This window comes from Nerophis ophidion, linkage group LG19 (assembly GCF_033978795.1).
Source record: "Nerophis ophidion isolate RoL-2023_Sa linkage group LG19, RoL_Noph_v1.0, whole genome shotgun sequence".
Classification (NCBI taxonomy): Eukaryota; Metazoa; Chordata; class Actinopteri; order Syngnathiformes; family Syngnathidae; genus Nerophis; species Nerophis ophidion.
The window spans coordinates 41089108-41112089 of record NC_084629.1 but is presented as its reverse complement, the minus strand read 5'-3'; the positions used below and the strand labels follow the sequence as shown (position 1 = coordinate 41112089).

Below are 22982 nucleotides of genomic sequence, written 5' to 3'. Positions count from 1 at the left end.
TTCTGTTGTGTCTATATTGTGTTACGGTGCGGATGTTCTCCCGAAATGTGTTTGTCAGTCTTGTTTGGTGTGGGTTCCCAGTGCGGCGCATATTAGTAACAGTGTTAAAGTTGTTTATACGGCCACCCTCAGTCTGACCTGTATGGCTGTTGAGCAAGTATGCGTGGCATTCACTTAAGTGTGTGTATAGGTCGCATATATCATGTGACCTGGCCGGCACGCTGTTTGTATGGAGGAAAAGCGGACGTGACAACATATTGTAGACAACGCTAAAGGCGGGGCCTTTTAGGCATGCCCCCAATATTGTTGTCGGGGTAGAAATCTGGAGAAATTCGGGAGAATGGTTGGAAAATCGGGAGGGTTGGCAAGTATGAGTATTATACAGCTCTGCCGCTGTATAGTACCGGCGGGCCAGCTCTAATGTTAATTTGATATTGCCTCAAGGGCCAAATGAAATTGCACGGCCACAGTTTGACACCCATGGTCTAATATATCTGTCAACCGTTGCATTTTTTAAATATGAGACTTTATACAGGCTGCTGGATCTGTGTTTATCATGGAAAAAAGAGCTAAATACGTGTTTACAGTATACTGTAATTTTCCTTGATTAAATTTTCCTGAAGGAATCAATAAAGTACTATCTACAAACCTCGTTTCCATGTGAGTTGGGAAATTGTGTTTGATGTAAATATAAACGGAATGCAATGATTTGCAAATCATTTTCAAGCCATATTTGTCAGGCTTGTCCCTGACAGTTTGACTATCTTTTAGTTTTTCCCTCTGCATTTGTCTTTGTTTCCTCTGTGTGTAGCGCTCTTATTTTGTTGGTTTCCTGTCTTTATCCCTGATTGCTGTGTCCCCTCAGCTGCGGCTGATTGGCACCTGGCCACACCTGGTGTTAATCAGCCCGCTCCTATTTAGACCTGTTTTCTCCTCCAGTCTGGGCTGGATTGTATTGTCGCTCCGTGTCGTATCTCTCCTGTCGTGTCATTGCAGCGTAGCGGTAAGCTATATTTCGGTAGCAGTTTGTAACTTACTGTCTTTTGTTCCCTGCTTTCAGTTTGTCTTTGTACAACACGTAACGACTTCTGTTTTCCTGCTCACTACTCGCTAGCTTCCACGCTAGGCCCTTTTGTTTTTGCTAGCTTCCATGCTAAGCTCCTTTTTTTTTCTAGCTCCCATGCTAGCTCTTTTAGTTTGTTATCCGCCTCGTGCGCGCTTTTTGTGAGTACCCTTTTGTTTGTTCGTGTTCTAGTATTTTAATTAAATCATGTTTTCCTGTTCAATGCCTGCCTCCTTCTCTGCATCTTGGGGTTCGTCACAAACTAACTCTGACAATATTCAGTTGAATATGCTACAAAGACAACATATTTGGCGTCACGGTGGAAGAGGGGTTAGTGCATCTGCCTCACAATACGAAGGTCCTGAGTAGTCAGCGTTCAATCCCGGGCTCGGGATCTTTCTGTGTGGAGTTTGCATGTTCTCCCTGTGAATGCGTGGGTTCCCTACGGGTACTCCGGCTTCCTCCCACCTCCAAAGACATGCACCTGGGGATAGGCCCCTCCCACCTCTAAAGACATGCACCTGGGGATAGGCCCCTCCCACCTCTAAAGACATGCACCTGGGGATAGGTTGATTGGCAAACCTAAATTGGCCCTGGTGTGTGAATGTTGCCTTCATTATAACACTTATAGAATACTTTTTTAAAGTCATTTTGATAGTAGGCTATTATAGCTAATATAGACACTTACATCATGTGTGGCCTTTCATTATAAAACTTATATAAGACTTTTTAAAGTCATTTTGATAGTAGGCTATTATAGCTCATATAGACACTTACGTAATGCTTTGCCTTTCATTATAACACTTACATAGGACTTTTAAAGTCATTTTGATAGTAGGCTAATATAGACACTTACATCATGTGTTGCCTTCATTATAACACTTATATTAGACTTTTAAAGTCATTTTGATAGTAGGCTAATATAGACACTTACATCATGTGTTGTCTTCATTATAACACTTATATAAGACTTTTAAAGTCATTTTGATAGTAGGCTAATATAGACACTTACATCATGTGTGGCCTTTCATTATAAAACTTATATAAGACTTTTTAAAGTCAATTTGATAGTAGGCTATTATAGCTCATATAGACACTTACGTAATGCTTTGCCTTTCATTATAACACTTACATAGGACTTTTAAAGTCATTTTGATAGTAGGCTATTATAGTTAATATAGACACTTACATCATGTGTGGCCTTTCATTATAAAACTTATATAAGACTTTTTAAAGTCATTTTGATAGTAGGCTATTATAGCTCATATAGACACTTACGTAATGCTTTGCCTTTCATTATAACACTTATATAGGACTTTTAAAGTCATTTTGATAGTAAGCTAATATAGACACTTACATCATGTTTTGCCTTCATTATAACACTTATAAGACTTTTAAAGTAATTTTGATAGTAGGCTAATATAGACACTTACATCATGTGTTGCCTATATTATAACACATATTAGACTTTTAAAGTCATTTTGATAGTAGGCTATTATAATTAATATAGACACTTACGTCATCTGTTGCCTTTATTATAACACTTATATAAGACTATTTTGATAGTAGGCTATTATAGCTAATATAGACACTTACGTCAAGTGTTGCCTTCATTATAACACTTATGTAAGACTTTTTTAAAGTCATTTTGATAGTAGGCTAATATAGACACTTACATCATGTGTTGCCTTTCATTAAAACACTTATACAATACTTTTTTTTTAAGTCATTTTGATAGTAGGCTAATATAGCGAATATAGACCCCAAAAGGGAATAAGCGGTAGAAAATTAATGGATGGATATACTCTTACATCATGTGTTGCCTTCATTATAACACTTATATAAGACTTTAGAAGTCATTTTGATAGTAAGCTAAAATAGCTAATATAGACACTTACGTCAAGTGTTGTCTTCTTTATAACACTTATATAAGACTTTTAAAGTCATTTTGATAGTAGGCTAATATAGACACTTACATCATGTGTTGTCTTCATTTATAACACTTATATAAGACTTTTAAAGTCATTTTGATAGTAGGCTATTATAGCTCATGTAGACACTTACATCATGTGTTGTCTTCATTATAATACTTATATAAGACTTTTAAAGTCATTATGATAGTAGGCTATTATAGCTCATGTAGAAACTTACATCATGTGTTGTCTTCATTATAATACTTATATACGACTTTTAAAGTCATTTTGATAGTAGGCTAATATAGACACTTACATCATGTGTTGTCTTCATTATAACACTTACATAAGACTTTTAAAGTCATTTTGATAGTAGGCTAATATAGACACTTACATCATGTGTTGCCTTCATTATAACACTTATATAAGACTTTTAAGGTCATTTTGATAGTAGGCTATTATAGACACTTACATTATGTGTTGTCTTCATTATAACACTTATATAAGACTTTTAAAGTCATTTTGATAGTAGGCTAATATAGACACTTATATCGTGTGTTGTCTTCATTATAACACTTTTATGGGACTTTTAAAGTCATTTTGATAGTAGGCTAATATAGACACTTACATCATGTGTTGTTTTCATTATAACACTTATATAAGACTTTTAAAGTCATTTTGATAGTAGGCTAATATAGACACTTATATCATGTGTTGTCTTCATTATAACACTTTTATGGGACTTTTAAAGTCATTTTGATAGTAGGCTAATATAGACACTTACATCATGTGTTGTCTTCATTTATAACACTTACATAAGACTTTTAGTCATTTTGATAGTAGGCTATTATAGACACTTACATTATGTGTTGTCTTCATTATAACACTTATATAAGACTTTTAAAGTCATTTTGATAGTAGGCTAATATAGACACTTATATCATGTGTTGTCTTCATTATAAAACTTTTATAGGACTTTTAAAGTCATTTTGATAGTAGGCTAATATAGACACTTACATCATGTGTTGTCTTCATTATAACACTTATATAAGACTTTTAAAGTCATTTTGATAGTAGGCTAATATAGACACTTACATCATGTGTTGTCTTCATTATATCACTTATATAAGACTTTTAAAGTCCTTTTGATAGTAGGCTATTATAGCGAATATAGACCCCAATAGGGAATAAGCGGTAGAAAATGGATGGATGGATAGACTCTTACATCATGTGTTGCCTTCATTATAACACTTATATAAGACTTTTAAAGTCATTTTGATAGTAGGCTAATATAGACACTTACATCAAGTGTTGTCTTCATTATAACACTTATATAAGACTTTTAAAGTCATTTTGATAGTAGGCTAATATAGACACTTACATCATGTGTTGTCTTCATTATAATACTTATATAAGACTTTTCATTTTTTTCGGCTCCATGCAGATTATTTCTTTGCATTTTTGGTCCAATATGGGTCTTTCAACATTTTGGTCTTGTCTAGAGTCTCCAATAAACCTAAGTTGTACGCTCTAGACCCGTAGGAGGAAGCTCCTGCATGCCTAAACCCACACAAGCATGGGGGGGGGGGGGGGGGGGGGCACAGACGTAGAAGATCCACCTTACCAGAGTCTGTCGGCAGGTAGAAGACGAGTCCGGTGAGGAAGGAGAAGAGCATGCATGGAATGATGACGTTGACGATGAAGTAGAGGGGAAGGCGCAGCATGAGGAAGTGGTAAGTGATGTCCAGGTATGGTGTGTCCGGGCAGCAGGCGTAGTACACCCAGTGCTTCCAGCTGCGGAAGTCCTTCATCACCCACTCCCCACTCTCCATGAAGTTGCTCAAATCAGGACGATCGCTGTCCTGCAGAAAGTTTGGCATTATATCTGTCAAAGCATTGGTCGGATGGTCTAATGTTGACATATTCCTGATTGTGATCAGCATGTTATGCTAACTGACGTACCAAAGCTATTGATCCCTGTGGATCACACCACAGGTATCGAACTCAAGGTCCAGGGGCCGAATCTGACCCACCACTTCTTTTTATATGGCACAAGAAAACTTTGAAATAATGTGCGGCAATACAGCACTTTATCTTTTCTTGGGGTGGCTGGAGCCTATCCCAGCTGCAACCAGGCAGTAGGCGGGTTACACCCTGGACAAGTCACCACCTTGTGGCAGGGCCAACATAGATACACAACATTCACACATTAGAAATGTATAATGGACATACAAACCCCGTTTCCATATGAGTTGGGAAATTGTGTTCGATGTAAATATAAGTGAAGTGAATTATATTTATATAGCGCTTTTTCTCTAGTGACTCAAAGCGCTTTGCATAGTGAAACCCAATATCTAAGTTACATTCAAACCGGTGTGGGTGGCACTGGGAGCAGGTGGGTAAAGTGTCTTGCCCAAGGACACAACGGCAGTGACTAGGATGGCGGAAGCGGGAATCGAACCTGCAACCCTCAAGTTGCTGGCACGGCCGCTCTACCAACCGAGGTAAACCGCCCCGTATTCCATAAACAGAATACAATGATTTGCAAATCCTTTTCAAGCCATATTCAGTTGAATATGCTACAAAAACAACATATTTGATGTTCAAACTCATAAACTTTGTTTTTTTTTGCAAATAATAATTAACTTATAATTTCATGGCTGCAACACGTGCCAAAGTAGTTGGGAAAGGGCATGTTCACCACTGTGTTACATCACCTTTTCTTTTAAAAACACTCAATAAACGTTTGGGAACTGAGGAAACTAATTGTTGAAGCTTTGAAAGTGGAATTCTTTCCCATTCTTGTTTTATGTAGAGCTTCAGTCCTTCAACAGTCCGGGGTCTCCGCTGTCGTATTTTACTCTTCATAATGCGCCACACATTTTCCATGGGAGACAGGTCTGGACTGCAGGTGGGCCACGAAAGTACCCGCACTCTTTTTGCACAAAGCCACACTGTTGTAACACGTGCTGAATGTGGCTTGGCATTGTCTTGCTGAAAAAAGCAGGGGCGTCCATGATAACGTTGCTTGGATGACAACATGTGTTGTTCCAAAACCTGTATGGACCATTCAGCATTAATGATGCCTTCACAGATGTGTAAGTTACCCATGCCTTGGGCACTAATGCACCCCCATACCATCACAGATGCTGGCTTTTCAACTTTGCGCCTATAACAACCCGGATGGTTATTTTCCTCTTTGTTCCGGAGGACACCACGTCCACAGTTTCCAAATATAATTTGAAATGTGGACTCGTCACACCACAGAACACTTTTCCACTTTACATCAGTCCATCTTAGATGTTCTCGGGCCCAGAGAAGCCGGCGGCGTTTCTGGATGTTGTTGATAAATGGCTTTTGCTTTGCATAGTAGAGCTTTAACTTGCACTTAGAGATGTAGCGACAAACTGCATTTAGTGACAGTGGTTTTCTGAAGTGTTCCTGAGCCCATGTGGTGATATCCTTTAGAGATTGATGTCGGTTTTTGATACAGTGCCATTTGAGGGATGGAAGGTCACGGTCATTCAATGTTGGTTTCCGGCCATGCCGCTTACGTGGAGTGATTTCTCCAGATTCTCTGAACCTTTTGATGATATTATGGAGCGTAGATGTTGAAATCCTTGAATTTCTTGCAATTGCACTTTGAGAAAGGTTGTTCTTAAACTGTTTGACTATTTGCTCACGCAGTTGTGGACAAAGGGGTGTACCTCACCCCATCCTTTCTTGTGAAAGACTGAGCATTTTTTGGGGAAGCTGTTTTTATAGCCAATCATGGCACCCACCTGTTCCCAATTAGCCTGCACACCTGTGGGATGTTCCAAATAAGTGTTTGATGAGCATTCCTCAACTTTGTCAGTATTTATTGCCACCTTTCCCAACTTCTTTGTCACGTGTTGCTGACATGAAATTCTAAAGTTAATGATTATTTGCAACAACAAAAAAACAATGTTTATGAGTTTGAACATCAAATATGTTGTCTTTGTAGCATATTCAACTGAATATGGCTTGAAAAGGATTTGCAAATCTTTGTATTCTGTTTATATTTACATCTAACACAATTTCCCAACTCAAATGGAAATGAGGTTTGTATAAGGTGTCAAACTATGTGAGTCCAGTAACTATCACAATACTAATTATATAAATAGAAAAACTAAAAAGCCCCCAAGAGAGTACACCAGAGTGTTGGAACCTCGCCCAACAATCCTTTGTGATTGTTCTGGAAGGCACCAACAAATGATGGCCCAGCACTATTAATACATTCCATTCACACGCTGTCAACACGGTGTTGTCTTTTAATTTGGTTTTCAACGTCACCTGTGGCACCTTTATGACCAGGATGCAACTTGTCATCCCACAACAAATTCAATTCGGATGCTTTGTTTGTGTTTAATCTGCTGAGCTAAAGTTGTATTGATACTTTAAATGCACCATGCAAACATTTGTAAGTCACTAACACCACCTTCACACTAAGCAGCTCCATTTCCTGCCCAGGCGCCCATGAGCAAGACGCTGAACCCCTAACTGCTCCTGCAGGGGCGTGGTTAGCGCCTTGCATGGCAGCTTCCACCATCAGTATTCTGCAATCTTCTTGTTCTTGAGGTTTAATGTCAATAAAGACCATTCTATTCTTTTCTAGGCCCTGCGATAAAGTGGTGACTTGTCCAGGGTGTACACTGTCTTCCGGCTGATTGTAGCTGAGATAAGCACCAGTGCCCCCTGCGACCCCAAAGGGAATATCCGGTCGGAAATGGATGGATGGAGTACTCGGCGCCTAAAGGGGCAAAGCGTTGGTTGAGGGCAGGGGTCGGGAACCTTTTTGGCTGAGAGAGCCAAGAAGCCAAATATTTTAAAATGTATTTCCGTAAGAGTCATATAATATATTTTTTTAACACCGAACACAACAAGACGCGTGCATTTTTAAGAAAGACCAACATTTCTAGAGAGGTCTCTTATTCTTTGTAATAACATTGTTATTCTGAAGCTAACTGTGGAGGGGGCGTGGCCTGCGGGCCTGCAGCGAAGCGGGGTGTTGCCAGTATCGTCCTCGAAATCAGTGACAGGTGCGTAGATGGCCCACCTGGGTCTTTTTATCTGATCACCTGTCGCTATGTTATAAGTAGCAGCCAGGGGAGACGGGGTTGGGGCTGGAGCCAGAGCGCGAGCGAGAACGAAAGAGAAAAATACAATTGCTGGAAAGCAACTGAGAGACTTATTGAAAAATAAACCAAAATTGTAACCCTGAAACAGGCTCTCATGTCGGTGCTTGGTGGTCTGAAGAACCCCCTGGAGGGCAAGCCCCACCCTGACCAATAATAAATAAATGACTTCTTACCAACTTCTTGAACATAAAAATGCGTGACAATGTTTTATATTTTGAACGTTATTTTCAACACTGTGATTACAAGTGGAATTATTCATTATTTATCCTGTTAAGCAATGTCAGCTCAAATTTATCCGAGAGCCAGATGTAGTCATCAAAAGAGCCACATCTGCCTCGCGAGTCATAGGTTCCCTACCCCTGGTTGAGGGGATGCTTCTGGTTTGTTTTTGCTATAATCACAATACATATTCACCATGTTTTGCACGTTAGGTTTGATGATTAAATCCGATGTTCATTGAAAATTATATTGTCATTCACATTCACTGAACAAACATACATATACACATACATATACATTCACTCTACAAACATACATATACACATACATTCAGTGTACAAACATACATATACATTCACTGTACAAACATACATATACACATACATGTACATACACATGCACTGTACAAACATACATATACACATACATTCACTGAACAAACATACATATACATTCACTGTACAAACATACATATACACATACATGTACATATACATTCACTGTACACACATACATATACACTTACATGTACATATACATTCACTGTACAAACATACATATACACATACATGTACATACACATTCACTGTACAAACATACATATACACATACATGTACATACACAATCACTGTACAAACATACATATACACATACATATACACATACATTCACTGTACAAACATACATATACACATACATGTACATACACATTCATTGTACAAACATACATATACACATACATTCAGTGTACAAACATACATATACACATACATATACATTCACTGTACAAACATACATATAAACATACATATACACATACATATACATTCACTGTACAAACATACATATACACATACATGTACATACACATTCACTGTACAAACATACATATAAACATACATATACACATACATACACATTCACTGTACAAACATACATATACACATACATTCACTGTACAAACATACATATACACATACATTCACTGTACAAACATACATATACACATACATATACATTCACTGTACAAACATACATATACACATACATGTACATATACATTCATTGTACACACATACATATACACTTACATGTACATATACATTCACTGTACAAACATACATATACACATACATGTACATACACATTCACTGTACAAACATACATATACACATACATTCAGTGTACAAACATACATATACACATACATGTACATATACATTCACTGTACAAACATACATATACACATACATTCAGTGTACAAACATACATATACACATACATTTACATACACATTCACTGTACAAACATACATATACACATACATTTACATACACATTCACTGTACAAACATACATATACACATACATATACACATACATTCATTGTACAAACATACATATACACATACATATACACATACATTCAGTGTACAAACATACATATACACATACATGTACATATACATTCACTGTACAAACATACATACACACATACATGTACATATACATTCACTGTACAAACATACATATACACATACATTCAGTGTACAAACATACATATACACATACATATACATATACATTCACTGTACAAACATACATATACACATACATTCACTGTACACACATACATATACACTTACATGTACATATACATTCACTGTATAAACATACATATACACATACATGTACATATACATTCACTGTACAAACATACATATACACATACATGTACATACACATTCACTGTACAAACATACATATACACATACATGTACATATACATTTACTGTATAAACATACATATACACATACATGTACATATACATTCACTGTACAAACATACATATACACATACATGTACATATACATTCACTGTACAAACATACATATACACATACATGTACATACACATTCACTGCACAAACATACATATACACATACATATACACATACATTCAGTGTACAAACATACATATACACATACATTCAGTGTATAAACATACATATACACATACATTCACTGTACAAACATACATATACACATACATGTACATATACATTCACTGTACAAACATACATATACACATACATTCACTGTACAAACATACATATACACATACTGTACATATACAAGTACATATAAATACATACACTCATGCACATAATCACTTTTCATCAAACATATATTAACGTTGTTGCCCTAGGGCAGTGGTTCTTAACCAGGGTTCGGTGAGTCGGCCTCAGGGGTTCTGTGGAGCCTCCACTTAAGCCACACCCGACTCATCGTGTACATAAAAACTTCTCCCTATCGGCATATTAGGGATACGGCAACAGCAGAAACCAAACTGACTTGCAGGTGTGTAATTTGTTACGAGTTCATGCACTGTGTTGGTTTTGTTCTTTGAACAAGGTGATGTTCATGCACGGCTGTGAACCAGTAAAAGATCATATAACTTTGTCTTGAATTTGAAAAGCGTTTTATTTTTCACTAAAGAAGGGTTCGGTGGGTGCGCATATAAAACTGCTGGGGTTCAGTACCTCTGACAAGGTTAGGAACCACTGCCCTAGGGTAAACTGGGTAACACATGGCACACGGACAAAGCTTAACCTAGTGTTACTATAACAATCTACAAGGTTAATACAGTTTCCTTCTCTTAGTTCCCCTCAATGTATGTACTTTATTTTATATTTCAAGTTATCATTACTTAAATGTATTGTTGCATTGGAACAACTGTATTGTTGATAATAGAGGTCGATTATTGGTATTATTCATCATCAATAGTGATATTTCTATTGGTATTTTATTGCTCCATTTGTATCGTAATGATGCTGTGTTATCAATATTTAATATTTATCACTTTTACAAACAAAAATACAACTAAAATGAACTAAAAGCAGTCTTTTTCTCACAATGTGTCAACTTGTTTCTTGTCAAATTGGTAACAATTTATTACATTCTTTCTCGTCAAATTATTACTTTTTGATGTCAAATTATTACTTTTTAAATGCAAAATGGTGGCAATTGTCATTCAATTTTTTTTTTGTTCTTGTAAAATACCATCATATTTGTACATATCCAATTCGCTGATCTCGCTCTATTGTTGTTCTTGTCTCTTTTTCCCCGAAATGTCCTCCTCTGCCTTCCTTTTCCCCCTCTTTCTATCCCCTCTGCACCAAATAATAATATAAATACATTTAATAAAGTCAAATACAAATAAGGCAAAACGAGATGTATCCTACACTTCAATTTGTAAAGTACATTTTTACAGTAAAAATAGATCATCTACATGGGGCGGTATAGCTCGGTTGGTAGAGTGGCCGTGTCAGCAACTTGAGGGTTGCAGGTTCGATTCCCGCTTCCGCCATCCTAGTCACTGCCGTTGTGTCCTTGGGCAAGACACTTTACCCACCTGCTCCCAGTGCCACCCACACTGGTTTAAATGTAACTTATATATTGGGTTTCACTATGTAAAGCGCTTTGAGTCAGTAGAGAAAAGCGCTATATAAATATAATTCACTTCACTTCACATTAACTATATGGTTTTCTTGAGAAACTGGACAGGAAAAAAAATAAGATAAAATAATATTGTCAGTAAAGAGTTCAACTCTGTTGTTGTCTTGCTTACCACAACAAGTTGATCCTGTGAGGAGAACAAATGCAGACTAAAAGCTTTCTGTCCAACTCCTGGCTATCTTTCTTTCTTTCTTACTTTTTCCCGCCTCCAGCAAGGCAGCGGACGTCAGATTGTTACGTAAAAGATCATTCCGAGCTGCTTAATGGCATCACATGGAAAGTTTGCCTTAGGGTTGAAATGCTGCGTCTATTTTAAGTATGACTTTGTTTTTTTACCGTATCACGACATTGATTTTAAGGCCGTATCGCCCATTCCTGGCAGAGGTCACCTTTTGGCAGCCTTTTTAACTAAAAAAAAGTGCAAACCCGGTTTCCATATGAGTTGGGAAATTGTGTTAGATGTAAATATAAACAGAATACAATGATTTGCAAATCCTTTTCAAGCCATATTCAGTTGAATATGCTACAAAGACAACATATTTGATGTTCAAACTCATAAACTTTTTTTTTTTGCAAATAATAATTAACTTAGAATTTCATGGCTGCAACACGTGCCAAAGTAGTTGGGAAAGGGCATGTTCACCACTGTGTTACATCACCTTTCCTTTTAACAACACTCAATAAACGTTTGGGAACTGAGGAAACTATTTGTTGAAGCTTTGAAAGTGGAATTCTTTCCCATTCTTGTTTTATGTAGAGCTTCAGTCCTTCAACAGTCCGGGGTCTCCGCTGTCGTATTTTACGCTTCATAACGCGCCACACATTTTTGATGGGAGACAAGTCTGGACTGCAGGCGGGCCAGGAAAGTACCCGCACTCTTTTTGCACGAAGCCACACTGTTGTAACACGTGCTGAATGTGGCTTGGCATTGTCTTTCTGAAATAAGCAGGGGCGTCCATGGTAACGTTGCTTGGATGACAACATATGTTGCTCCAAAATCAGTTGAATATGCTACGAAGACAACATATTTGATGTTCAAACTCATAAACATTTTTTTCCAAATAATCATTAACTTAAGAATTTGATGCCAGCAACACGTGACAAACAAGTAGGGAAAGGTGGCAATAGATACTGATAAAGTTGAGGAATGCTCATCAAACACTTATTTGGAACATCCCACAGGTGTGCAGGCTAATTGGGAACAGGTGGGTGCCATGATTGGCTATAAAAACAGCTTCCCAAAAAATACCCAGTCTTTCACAAGAAAGGATGGGGCGAGGTACACCCCTTTGTCCACAACTGCGTGAGCAAATAGTCAAACAGTTTAAGAACAACGTTTCTCAAAGTGCAATTGCAAGACATTTAGGGATTTCAACATCTACGCTCCATAATATCATCAAAAGGTTCAGAGAATCTGGAGAAATCCCTCCACGTAAGCGGCATGGCCGGAAACCAACATTGAATGACCAAGACCTTCTATCCCTTTAGACGGCACTGTATCAAAAACTGACATCTAAAGGATATCACCACATGGGCTCAGGAACACTTAGGAAAACCACTGTCACTAAATACAGTTCATTACTACTTCTGTAAGTGCAAGTTAAAGCTCTGTTATGCAAAACGAAAGCCATTTATCAACAACATCCAGAAACGCCGCCGGCTTCTCTGGGCCCGAGATCATCTAAGATGGACTGATGCAGAGTGGAAAAGTGTTCTGTGGTCTGACGAGTCCACATTTCAAATTGTTTTTGGAAATATTCGACATTGTGTCATCCGGACCAAAGGGGAAGCGAACCATCCAGACTGGTATCAACGCAAAGTTCAAAAGCCAGCATGTGTGATGGTATGGGGGTGCATTAGTGCCCAAGGCATGGGTAACTTACACATCTGTGAAGGCACCATTAATGCTGAAAGGTACATACAGGTTTTGGAACAACATATGCTGCCATCTAAGTGCCGTCTTTTTCATGGACGCCCCTGCTTATTTCAGCAAGACAATGCCAAGCCATGTGTAACAACAGCGTGGCTTCGCACAAAAAGAGTGCGGGTACTTTCCTGGCCCGCCTGCAGTCCAGACCTGTCTCCCATGGAAAATGTGTGAAGCGTAAAATAGGACAGCGGAGACCCCGGACTGTTGAAGGACTGAAGCTCTACATAAAACAAGAATGGGAAAGAATCCCACTTTCAATGCTTCAACAAATAGTTTCCTCAGTTCCCAAACGTTTATTGAGTGTTGTTAAAAGAAAAGGTGATGTAACACAGTGGTGAACATGCCCTTTCCCAACTACTTTGGCACGTGTTGCAGCCATGAAATTCTAATTGATTATTTGCACAAAAAAACAACATCAAATATGTTGTTTTTGTAGCATATTCAACTGAATATGGCTTGAAAAGGATTTGCAAATCATTGTATTCTGTTTATATTTACATCTAACACCATTTCCCAACTCATATGTAAACGGGGTTTGTACTTATCGGGGCGTCAAATGAGAAAATGCGGACTGCAATTACCGGATTGACGACGACCAGGTTCCCGTCGTAGGTCCAGGTGCCAAGTTTCATGCTGCAGTTCTGCAGGTCGAAGGGGAAGTGCAGCACGATGATCTCGCAGTAGCTCTTGAAGATGGCAGGAGGGTTCCACGTGATGAGCCCCGTGTGCTCCAGCAGCACTTTGGTCTCGTGCACGATGGCAAAGTCCCCGTCGGCGCTGTGGGCACCAGAACCACACACAGCTGCCGTCAACAGACTTAGAGGTGACTCACTTGGTTGGAAGTAAGAGGTTGCTTTTAAACAGTTTAACAACAAAAAGTAGTGTCTTTGGTTCACGACATAGTCTGGCAAATAATACTATACTTAATTTACAGTATTTCAGGATAATCAATTAATAAACAAGAGGATAAAGTAAGACTTTTGGGCGTTACACTTAGTAAGACCCAGGACACGTTGGGAGGACTATGTCTCCCGGGCTGGCTTAGAAACGCCTCAGGATCCCCCGGGAAGAGCTGGACTAAGTGGCTGGGGCGAGGGAAGTCTGGGCTTCCCTGCTTAGGCTGCTGCCCCCGCGACCCGACCTCAGATAAGCGGAAGAAGATGGATGGATGGACTTAGTAATAAACTGCCGTGGTCCAAATATATCAATCATCCATCTTCTACCGTTTGTCCCTTTTGGGGTCGTGGAGGGTGCTGGAGCCTATCTCATTTGCATTGGGGCGAAAGGCGGGGTACACCCTGGACAAGTCGGCCCCTCATCACAGGGCCAACACAGATAGACAGACAACATTCACACACTAGGGACCATTTAGTGTTGCCAATCAACTCTTTGGAGGTGGGAGGGGCCTATCCCCAGGTGCATGTCTTTGGAGGTGGGAGGGGCCTATCCCCAGGTGGATGTCTTTGGGGATGGAAGGGGCCTATCCCCAGGTGCATGTCTTTGGTGGTGGGAGGGGCCTATCCCCAGATGCATGTCTTTGGTGGTGGGAGGGGCCTATCCCCAGATGCATGTCTTTGGTGGTGGGAGGGGCCTATCCCCAGATGCATGTCTTTGGAGGTGGGAGGGGCCTATCCCCAGGTGCATGTCTTTGGTGGTGGGAGGGGCCTATCCCCAGATGCATGTCTTTGGAGGTGGGAGGGGCCTATCCCCAGGTGCATGTTTTTGGAGGTGGGAGGGGCCTATCCCCAGATGCATGTCTTTGGAGGTGGGAGGAGCCTATCCCCAGGTGCATGTCTTTGGAGGTGGGAGGGGCCTATCCCCAGGTGCATGTCTTTGGAGGTGGGAGGGGCCTATCCCCAGGTGCATGTCTTTGGAGGTGGGAGGGGCCTATCCCCAGGTGCATGTCTTTGTAGGTGGGAGGGGCCTATCCCCAGGTGCATGTCTTTGGAGGTGGGAGGGGCCTATCCCCAGGTGCATGTTTTTGGAGGTGGGAGGGGCCTATCCCCAGGTGCATGTTTTTGGAGGTGGGAGGGGCCACCCCCAGGTGCATGTCTTTGGAGGTGGGAGGGGCCTATCCCCAGGTGCATGTCTTTGGAGGTGGGAGGGGCCTATCTCCAGGTGCATGTTTTTGGAGGTGGGAGGGGCCTATCTCCAGGTGCATGTTTTTGGAGGTGGGAGGGGCCTATCCCCAGGTGCATGTCTTTGGTGGTGGTTTACTACCTGGCAACTACAGGCTTAAATGAGGGTGACATGATTAACACGGGTGCGTGAGTCCTAAACAAATCAGGTGCTTGAGTACAAATGAATCAGGTGAACTAATTGGTGGTCATGGTGACAAAACAAACAGGAGTGCACAAAGAGTCCAGAAACCAACTAAACAAACTAAACAAAACGTGACCACAGAACATGACAAGAATAAAACACCAAATGCAGACATGACTTATTTAGCATGTGTCTTACTTTATACAGAATAGCAATGGATTTGGATATTTTTTCCTTTATATATTCAATTTGCTTTTGAATTGATTGATTGAAACTTTTATTAGTAGATTGCAAAGTTCAGTACATATTCCGTACAATTGACCACTAAAAGGTAACACCCCAATAAGTTTTTCAACTCGTTTAAGTCGGGGTCCACGTTAATCAAATCATGTGGTTTCCAACATAATTTATGATCAATTATTTTTCCCTAAAATTTTGTTTCAAATACTCTATCAATTTCCACTTGATTTTATTTTGCTTCACAATTTGTCCTTGCACCACTAGACACCATAAGTTTAGTTTTCTTACCATTTAATGATAACTTATTCATATCAAAACCATTTTTTTTTCGCAAAATCAACTAGACTTCTATTATCCACAACATAAGGACTATTCCCAGTAAAAAGCATTTAAGAAAGATGTTAAAGTCACCTGTATAAGAGTGTTTTAGAAGTGTGTGTGAGAGTGTTTCAGTAGTGTGTATAAGAGTGTTTCAGAAGTGTGTGTGAGAGTGTTTCAGTAGTGTGTATAAGTGTTTTAGAAGTGTGTGTGAGAGTGTTTCAGTAGTGTGTATAAGAGTGTTTTAGAAGTGTGTGAGAGTGTTTCAGTAGTGTGTATAAGAGTGTTTCAGAAGTGTGTGGGAGAGTGTTTCAGTAGTGTGTATAAGAGTGTTTTAGAAGTGTGTGTGAGAGTGTTTCAGTAGTGTGTATAAGAGTGTTTTAGAAGTGTGTGAGAGTGTTTCAGTAGTGTGTATAAGAGTGTTTCAGTAGTGTGTGTGAGTGAGAGAAAAACATTTCAGTCGTTCATGTTATTAGTTTGAGAACTTTTTTCTTCCTCTTTTCCTTTTCTTTTATTATAAGTGGATTTGTGTATGTTCTGTAACTGTATCTGTGTAGTATTTCATTTTTATTACTTTGTGAATTTTCTTTTTATTTTCCTTCATTTTATTTGTAATTGTATTTGTGTATGTTTTGTAACTAGATCTTTATATTTATTATTATTTTACTTTGAACTTTTGAAAAGGACCCCAGGAAGACTAGCCTGGCGTTTGTGCGTCGGCTAATGGGGATCCTCAATAAACAATAAACAATAAACGCGCATTTTTTAAGGTGATTGCAAGATGACACCATGAGCCCGAGGGAGGAACAATGGTCGTGGCGTTGCCAGGGTAAAACTTTGCCGGGTGTTAGACTTGACATTCCAGATATTTGTGTGTGTTAGAAGGGGGCGTGAGGGGTGTGGGGTGTCTCTTCTGCACAGTCTATTTCTAGCATGATGAAATCCGAGCTCTCACACATGCAGGGGAAGGCGTGAAAATAGGGTTGCCATGTGTTTTGCTCCTTTTCAGGCACTCGATCTGAAAGGTAAAATGACTTAAAAGATTTCAGCTGTATATGTGTGAGCATTTCAGTAGTGTGCATAAGAGTGTTTCAGTAGTGTGTATAAGAGTGTTTCAGTAGTGTGTATAAGAGTGTTTCGGAAGTGTGTGTGAGAGTGTTTCAGTAGTGTGTATAAGAGTGTTTCAGTAGTGTGTGTGAGAAAAACATTTCAGTAGTTTATGTGAGAGCATTTCAGTAGTGTGTACAAGAGTGTTTCAGTAGTGTGTGTAAGAGTGTTTCAGTAGTGTGTGTGAAAGAAAAACATTTCAGTTGTTTATGTGAGAGCATTTCAGTAATGTGTATAGGAGTGTTTCAGTAGTGTGTATAAGAGTGTTTCAGTAGTGTGTATAAGAGTGTTTCAGTAGTGTGTGTGTGAAAGAAAAACATTTCAGTTGTTTATGTGAGAGCATTTCAGTAATGTGTATAGGAGTGTTTCAGTAGTGTGTGTTTGAGAAAAACATTTCAGTAGTTTATGTGAGAGCATTTCAGTAATGTGTATAAGAGTGTTTCAGTAGTGTGTATAAGAGTGTTTCAGTAGTGTGTATAGGAGTGTTTCAGTAGTGTGTATAAGAGTGTTTCAGTAGTGTGTATAAGAGTGTTTTAGTAGTGTGTGTGAGAAAAACATTTCAGTTGTTTATGTGAGAGCATTTCAGTAGTGTGTATAAGAGTATTTCAGTAGTGTGTATAATAGTGTTTCAGTAGTGAGTATAATAGTGTTTCAGTTGTGTGAGTGAGAGAAAAACATTTCAGTTGTTCATGTGAGAGCATTTCAGTAATGTGTATAAGAGTGTTTCAGTAGTGTGTTTAAGAGTGTTTCAGTAGTGTGTGTAAGAGTGTTTCAGTTGTGTGTATAAGAGTGTTTCAGTAGTGTGTATAGGAGTGTTTCAGTATTGTGTTTAAAAGTCTTTCAGTAGTGTGTATAAGAGTGTTTCAGTAGCGTGTGTGAGAGAAAAATATTTCAGTTGTTTATGTGAGAGCATTTCAGTAATCTGTATAACATTGTTTCAGTAGTGTGTTTAAGAATGTTTCAGTAGTGTGTATAAGAGTGTTTCTGTAGTGTGTATAAGAGTGTTTCAGTAGTAAATGGTAAATGGGTTGTACTTGTATAGCGGGTATAAGAGTGTTTCAGAAGTGTGTGTGAGGGTGTTTCAGTAGTGTGTATTAGAGAGTTTCAGTAGTGTGTATAAGAGTGTTTCAGTAGTGTGTATAGGAGTGTTTCAGTAGTGTGTATAAGAGTGTTTCAGAAGTGTGTGAGAGTGTATCAGTAGTGTGTATAAGAGTGTTTCAGTAGTGTGTATAGGAGTGTTTCAGTAGTGTGTATAGGAGTGTTTCAGTCGTGTGTTTAAGAGTGTTTCAGTAGTGTGTTTAAGAGAGTTTCAGTAGTGTGTATAAGAGTGTTTCAGTAGTGTGTATAGGAGTGTTTCAGTAGTGTGCATAAGAGTGTTTTAGTAGTGTATGTGAGAGAAAAATATTTCAGTTGTTTATGTGAGGGCATTTCAGTAGTGTGTATAAGAGTGTTTCAGTAGTGTGTATAAGAGTGTTTTAGTAGTGTATGTGAGAGAAAAATATTTCAGTTGTTTATGTGAGGGCATTTCAGTAGTGTGTATAAGAGGGTTTCAGTAGTGTGTATAAGTGTTTCAGTAGTGTGTAAAAGTGTTTCAGTAGTGTGTATAAGAGGGTTTCAGTAGTGTGTATAAGTGTTTCAGTAGTGTGTATAAGTGTTTCAGTAGTGTGTAAAAGTGTTTCAGTAGTGTGTATAAGAATGTTTCAGTGGTGTGAGTGAGAGAAAAACATTTCAGTTGTTTATGTGAGAGCATTTCAGTAATGTATATAAGAGGTACTTCTGAATAATGTCCCTAACAGCCCCTCACAGGTGTGTGGTGTCTCTTCTGCACAGGCTATTTCTAGCATGATGAAATGTGAGCTCTCACACATCCACGGGAAGGCGTGAAAATGACAAGGAAAAAAGAGACTCAAACGGGGACATGAAAGAGAGAATGAAAAGCAAGCGTACTTGTTGTAGAGCACCAGGTCTGGGCGCCAAATGTCAGTGGAGGGAATTCTGATCTTTCTGATGCCGCCATAGTCCTCAGGGTTCCACTGCAAGTTCACGTCTTTCCATTGCTGGGGAAACAAGCACAACTTTACACGGGAACTCAAGAAAAAAAAGGAAGAAAACAATAATGTTCACTATTATTGCGCACCCCTAAGGGCCAAAACAGGTATTACATGTTTCTCATGTCACGTGATTGTTCAGCTTGAAGGTTAGCGGTCTGGAATTTCTCCACATTTTGAAAATATTGCGTTGTGTTTGATTGACTAATGACTCCCACTACAACTGTATTCCTCGTATATTTCTATGCTTTCTGTGACGACTTCGCTGCATCGTGATGCGAGTGGCGCTTCTTTCAAGATGCAGATCGGGCTCAGACACAGCGTACAGGTAAGAAATTATGATTTATTCAAACTCAAAACTGACTAGGATCAAAAACACTGGTGCTAAGGCAGAAAAGGCAAACAAGGAGCTACTAGCATGTGAGCTAGGGAAACAAAACAGAACACTCGCTCGAGGCACAACTGGCAAAACAAGGAGCTAGCATGTGAGCTAGGAAAACAGCGAGCTATACGAGAAAACTAGCGAGTCCAAAACAGAATGTTACCATAGAGGGGAGTCCACGAAGTCATCGATTGCGTGTAGAAAAACTTACCAGACGAGGATGAGTAAATGAAAAAGGCAGGCTTTAATACTGACGCAATAATCAAGACACCGGTGCGTTTAAAACTAGAGCAGGTGGGACAAATCAGAAACCATGGTAACGGAAGTGCACAAACAAACTCAAAAAGTCCAAATAACAAACGATCCGGGCAGGGGATCGTAACACTTTCTCCATGAAAACCTGTCAAGACTAGGACTTGGGCATGAATTGTTTTACCAAGGTGCAAAGCAACTGGATCGGACAACGATCGAAGGTACGAACATTATTTAATCTTAACACAAAACAGGAACAAACGAAAAGCGCTCTCAGCAGAGGTACAAAACTCAGCTATGAAACAAAACTATCGCAAAGGCAAAACTATGAACATAAAACAAAACACTTGCACAATGGCATGAATAACAAAAAACTTACTTAGAAAGAGACAAGGGGCATGGATCATTGGCATGGATGGTGATGTTGCAGGCTGACTACCTTGCAACTGTGGCTTAAATAATACTGTGGGGATTAGTGTAAACAGGTGCGTGACATGGGGACAAGGTGAGAACTAATGGGTTGCCATGGCGACAAAACAAACAAAAGTGCACAAAGAGTCCAAAACCAAAATCGAACATGACTAAAACAAAACATGATCACACAGACATGACAAAACCAAATAAAAGTCATTCTTGCTTATTGAAAAACAAGAAAATGTTTTAGTGTAATTGTGCCCAGTAACCACCAGATGGTGGCAGAAAACCCTGACCATTATTGTCGGAGCTTTGACGAGCGTAAATGAGTTACACTGCCATTAAACAGCTGAAATACAATGGAAATGATCTTTAGCAGCTACATATATTAAATGGAAGATTTGTATAAAAAAACTTGTGTTAACTCGATAAACTCAACCAAATTCTCTCATTGTAGTTCAGCAGGCACTGTAAAAATAAAATGTTGTGTCTACTGTATCAAAATTAATTTTGTCATGAATTCAAGTCTCTAATTACCAACCTCAAATATTCCACTCTCCAACTTATTTTTAGAATTTTGCAAAGAAAAAGGCTATAATATATATATATGTATATATATATATATATATATATATATATATATACACACAGTTGCACAGTAACTAATTATATTACCATAGTAAGTAATTAGATGAGCATAGTAATTAGTATATGATGCAGATTCCAAGCATGTAAAGATTTAGTATACCGTATTTCCTTGAATTGCCGCCGGAGCGCTAATTAATTTAAAACCTCTTCTCACTCCAGCACTTACCAAAGGCATGCAGTAAAAAATTGAGTGTGATGTAAGGATACCATCATGAAAAGCACATTTAATTTAAAAAAAACGTTATTATGGTCTTACCTTTACTTATAAATGAAGTCCATGCGCAGCTCCTTCTGATCAAAAGCATCGATAACTTGTTTATAGAAGTCTTCCTTATCTTTCTTCAGTTTTAAAGTCTCTCTGTCTCGATGGAGATCTTCCTTTATTACCTCCTGCTTCGATTGAAAGTCCAGTTTAGAAAACTGTTTTATTTTAGATATGTAATCCTCCATGTTAAAAGTGCAAGCGAGAGGAAAAAATAAACGTTCGCTGCTCAATCTTGCTGCTTGTTGTCACTTCTTCTGCAGCCGAGTAGTCGCAAGAAGGATCACTAGCACCCTCTACCACCAGGAGGCGGGAGTCATTTAATGACTCATATTTGACACACGCAGCTACGGTATATTAATAAAACATAGCTGCTTACTGTTCTTTTTAGCATATTCGATAGCTTGGACCTTAAATCCTACTGAATAGCTCTTAATCTTCTTCCCTTTATGCGATTTCAAATGATTGAAATCAGCCTCCACCATTTTGAAAATGATGACAGGGGAAGTGTCACTCGTGACGTGACGAGTTTGACCCGGCGGAAATTCTAGGCGTATGCTAATTATTTGGTGAAACGAGTTTGACCCGGCAGTAATTCTAGGCAGGCACATACTATATACCCGGCGGCAATTCAAGGACATACGGTAGTTGAAGACTTCGGGTGATTAGAAAAGATGAGTGCACATCACAATGGCAGCTAATTATTTTTTCCGACCCCTTCCTGTTCCCCATAGGGCAGGGGTGTCAAACTCAAATACAGAGTGGGCCAAAATTTAAAACTGAACAAAGCCGCGGGCCAAGGTTGAACAAATTAACCTTTTGATAGAGACCCAAACAAGTTTTGCATTGAATATTGAACAAGCAAGGCTTATATAACTTTATAGTGACATGCAAAATCCAGTTTCAAATAATAATAATAATAATAAAAAAATATCAATGGAACATCAAATAAAATTTAAATAAAAAATTGAGTGCCTCTTTTCTATTTGCAGCCTTCTGAGGTAAATATCAAAATAAACTTTGTCCTCAGGCTAATGATAAATTTGAAAATAAAATAACAATAATGAATGAATCAAACATTCAAGCCTTGAAGTAACAAGAGAAAGTGCATGAATAAATTGTTAATTATTGCTCAGTTTGCTACACTGATTTGCTTGAACAATGAATATTGAACAATCAATAATTGTATAACTTAATAGTGCAAAATCAACATTCAAAAAACAAACAAAAAAAAAAGGTCAAATA

The 22982-nt window shown here is 38.8% G+C and overlaps 1 protein-coding gene across 1 annotated transcript in view; it reads right to left on the bottom strand.

The window, feature by feature from the left end:
- LOC133538403 (acetylcholine receptor subunit alpha) overlaps positions 1–22982 on the bottom strand; it is a 42371-nt gene that overhangs the window by 15106 nt on the left and 4283 nt on the right. Inside the window, exons 4-6 of the mRNA XM_061880008.1 lie at positions 19679–19788; positions 14386–14581; positions 4601–4838 (exon numbers count right to left, since the gene is read on the bottom strand). Of these exons, the coding sequence (XP_061735992.1) occupies positions 4601–4838; positions 14386–14581; positions 19679–19788 (544 nt within the window). The remainder of the gene's footprint in view (positions 1–4600; positions 4839–14385; positions 14582–19678; positions 19789–22982) is intronic.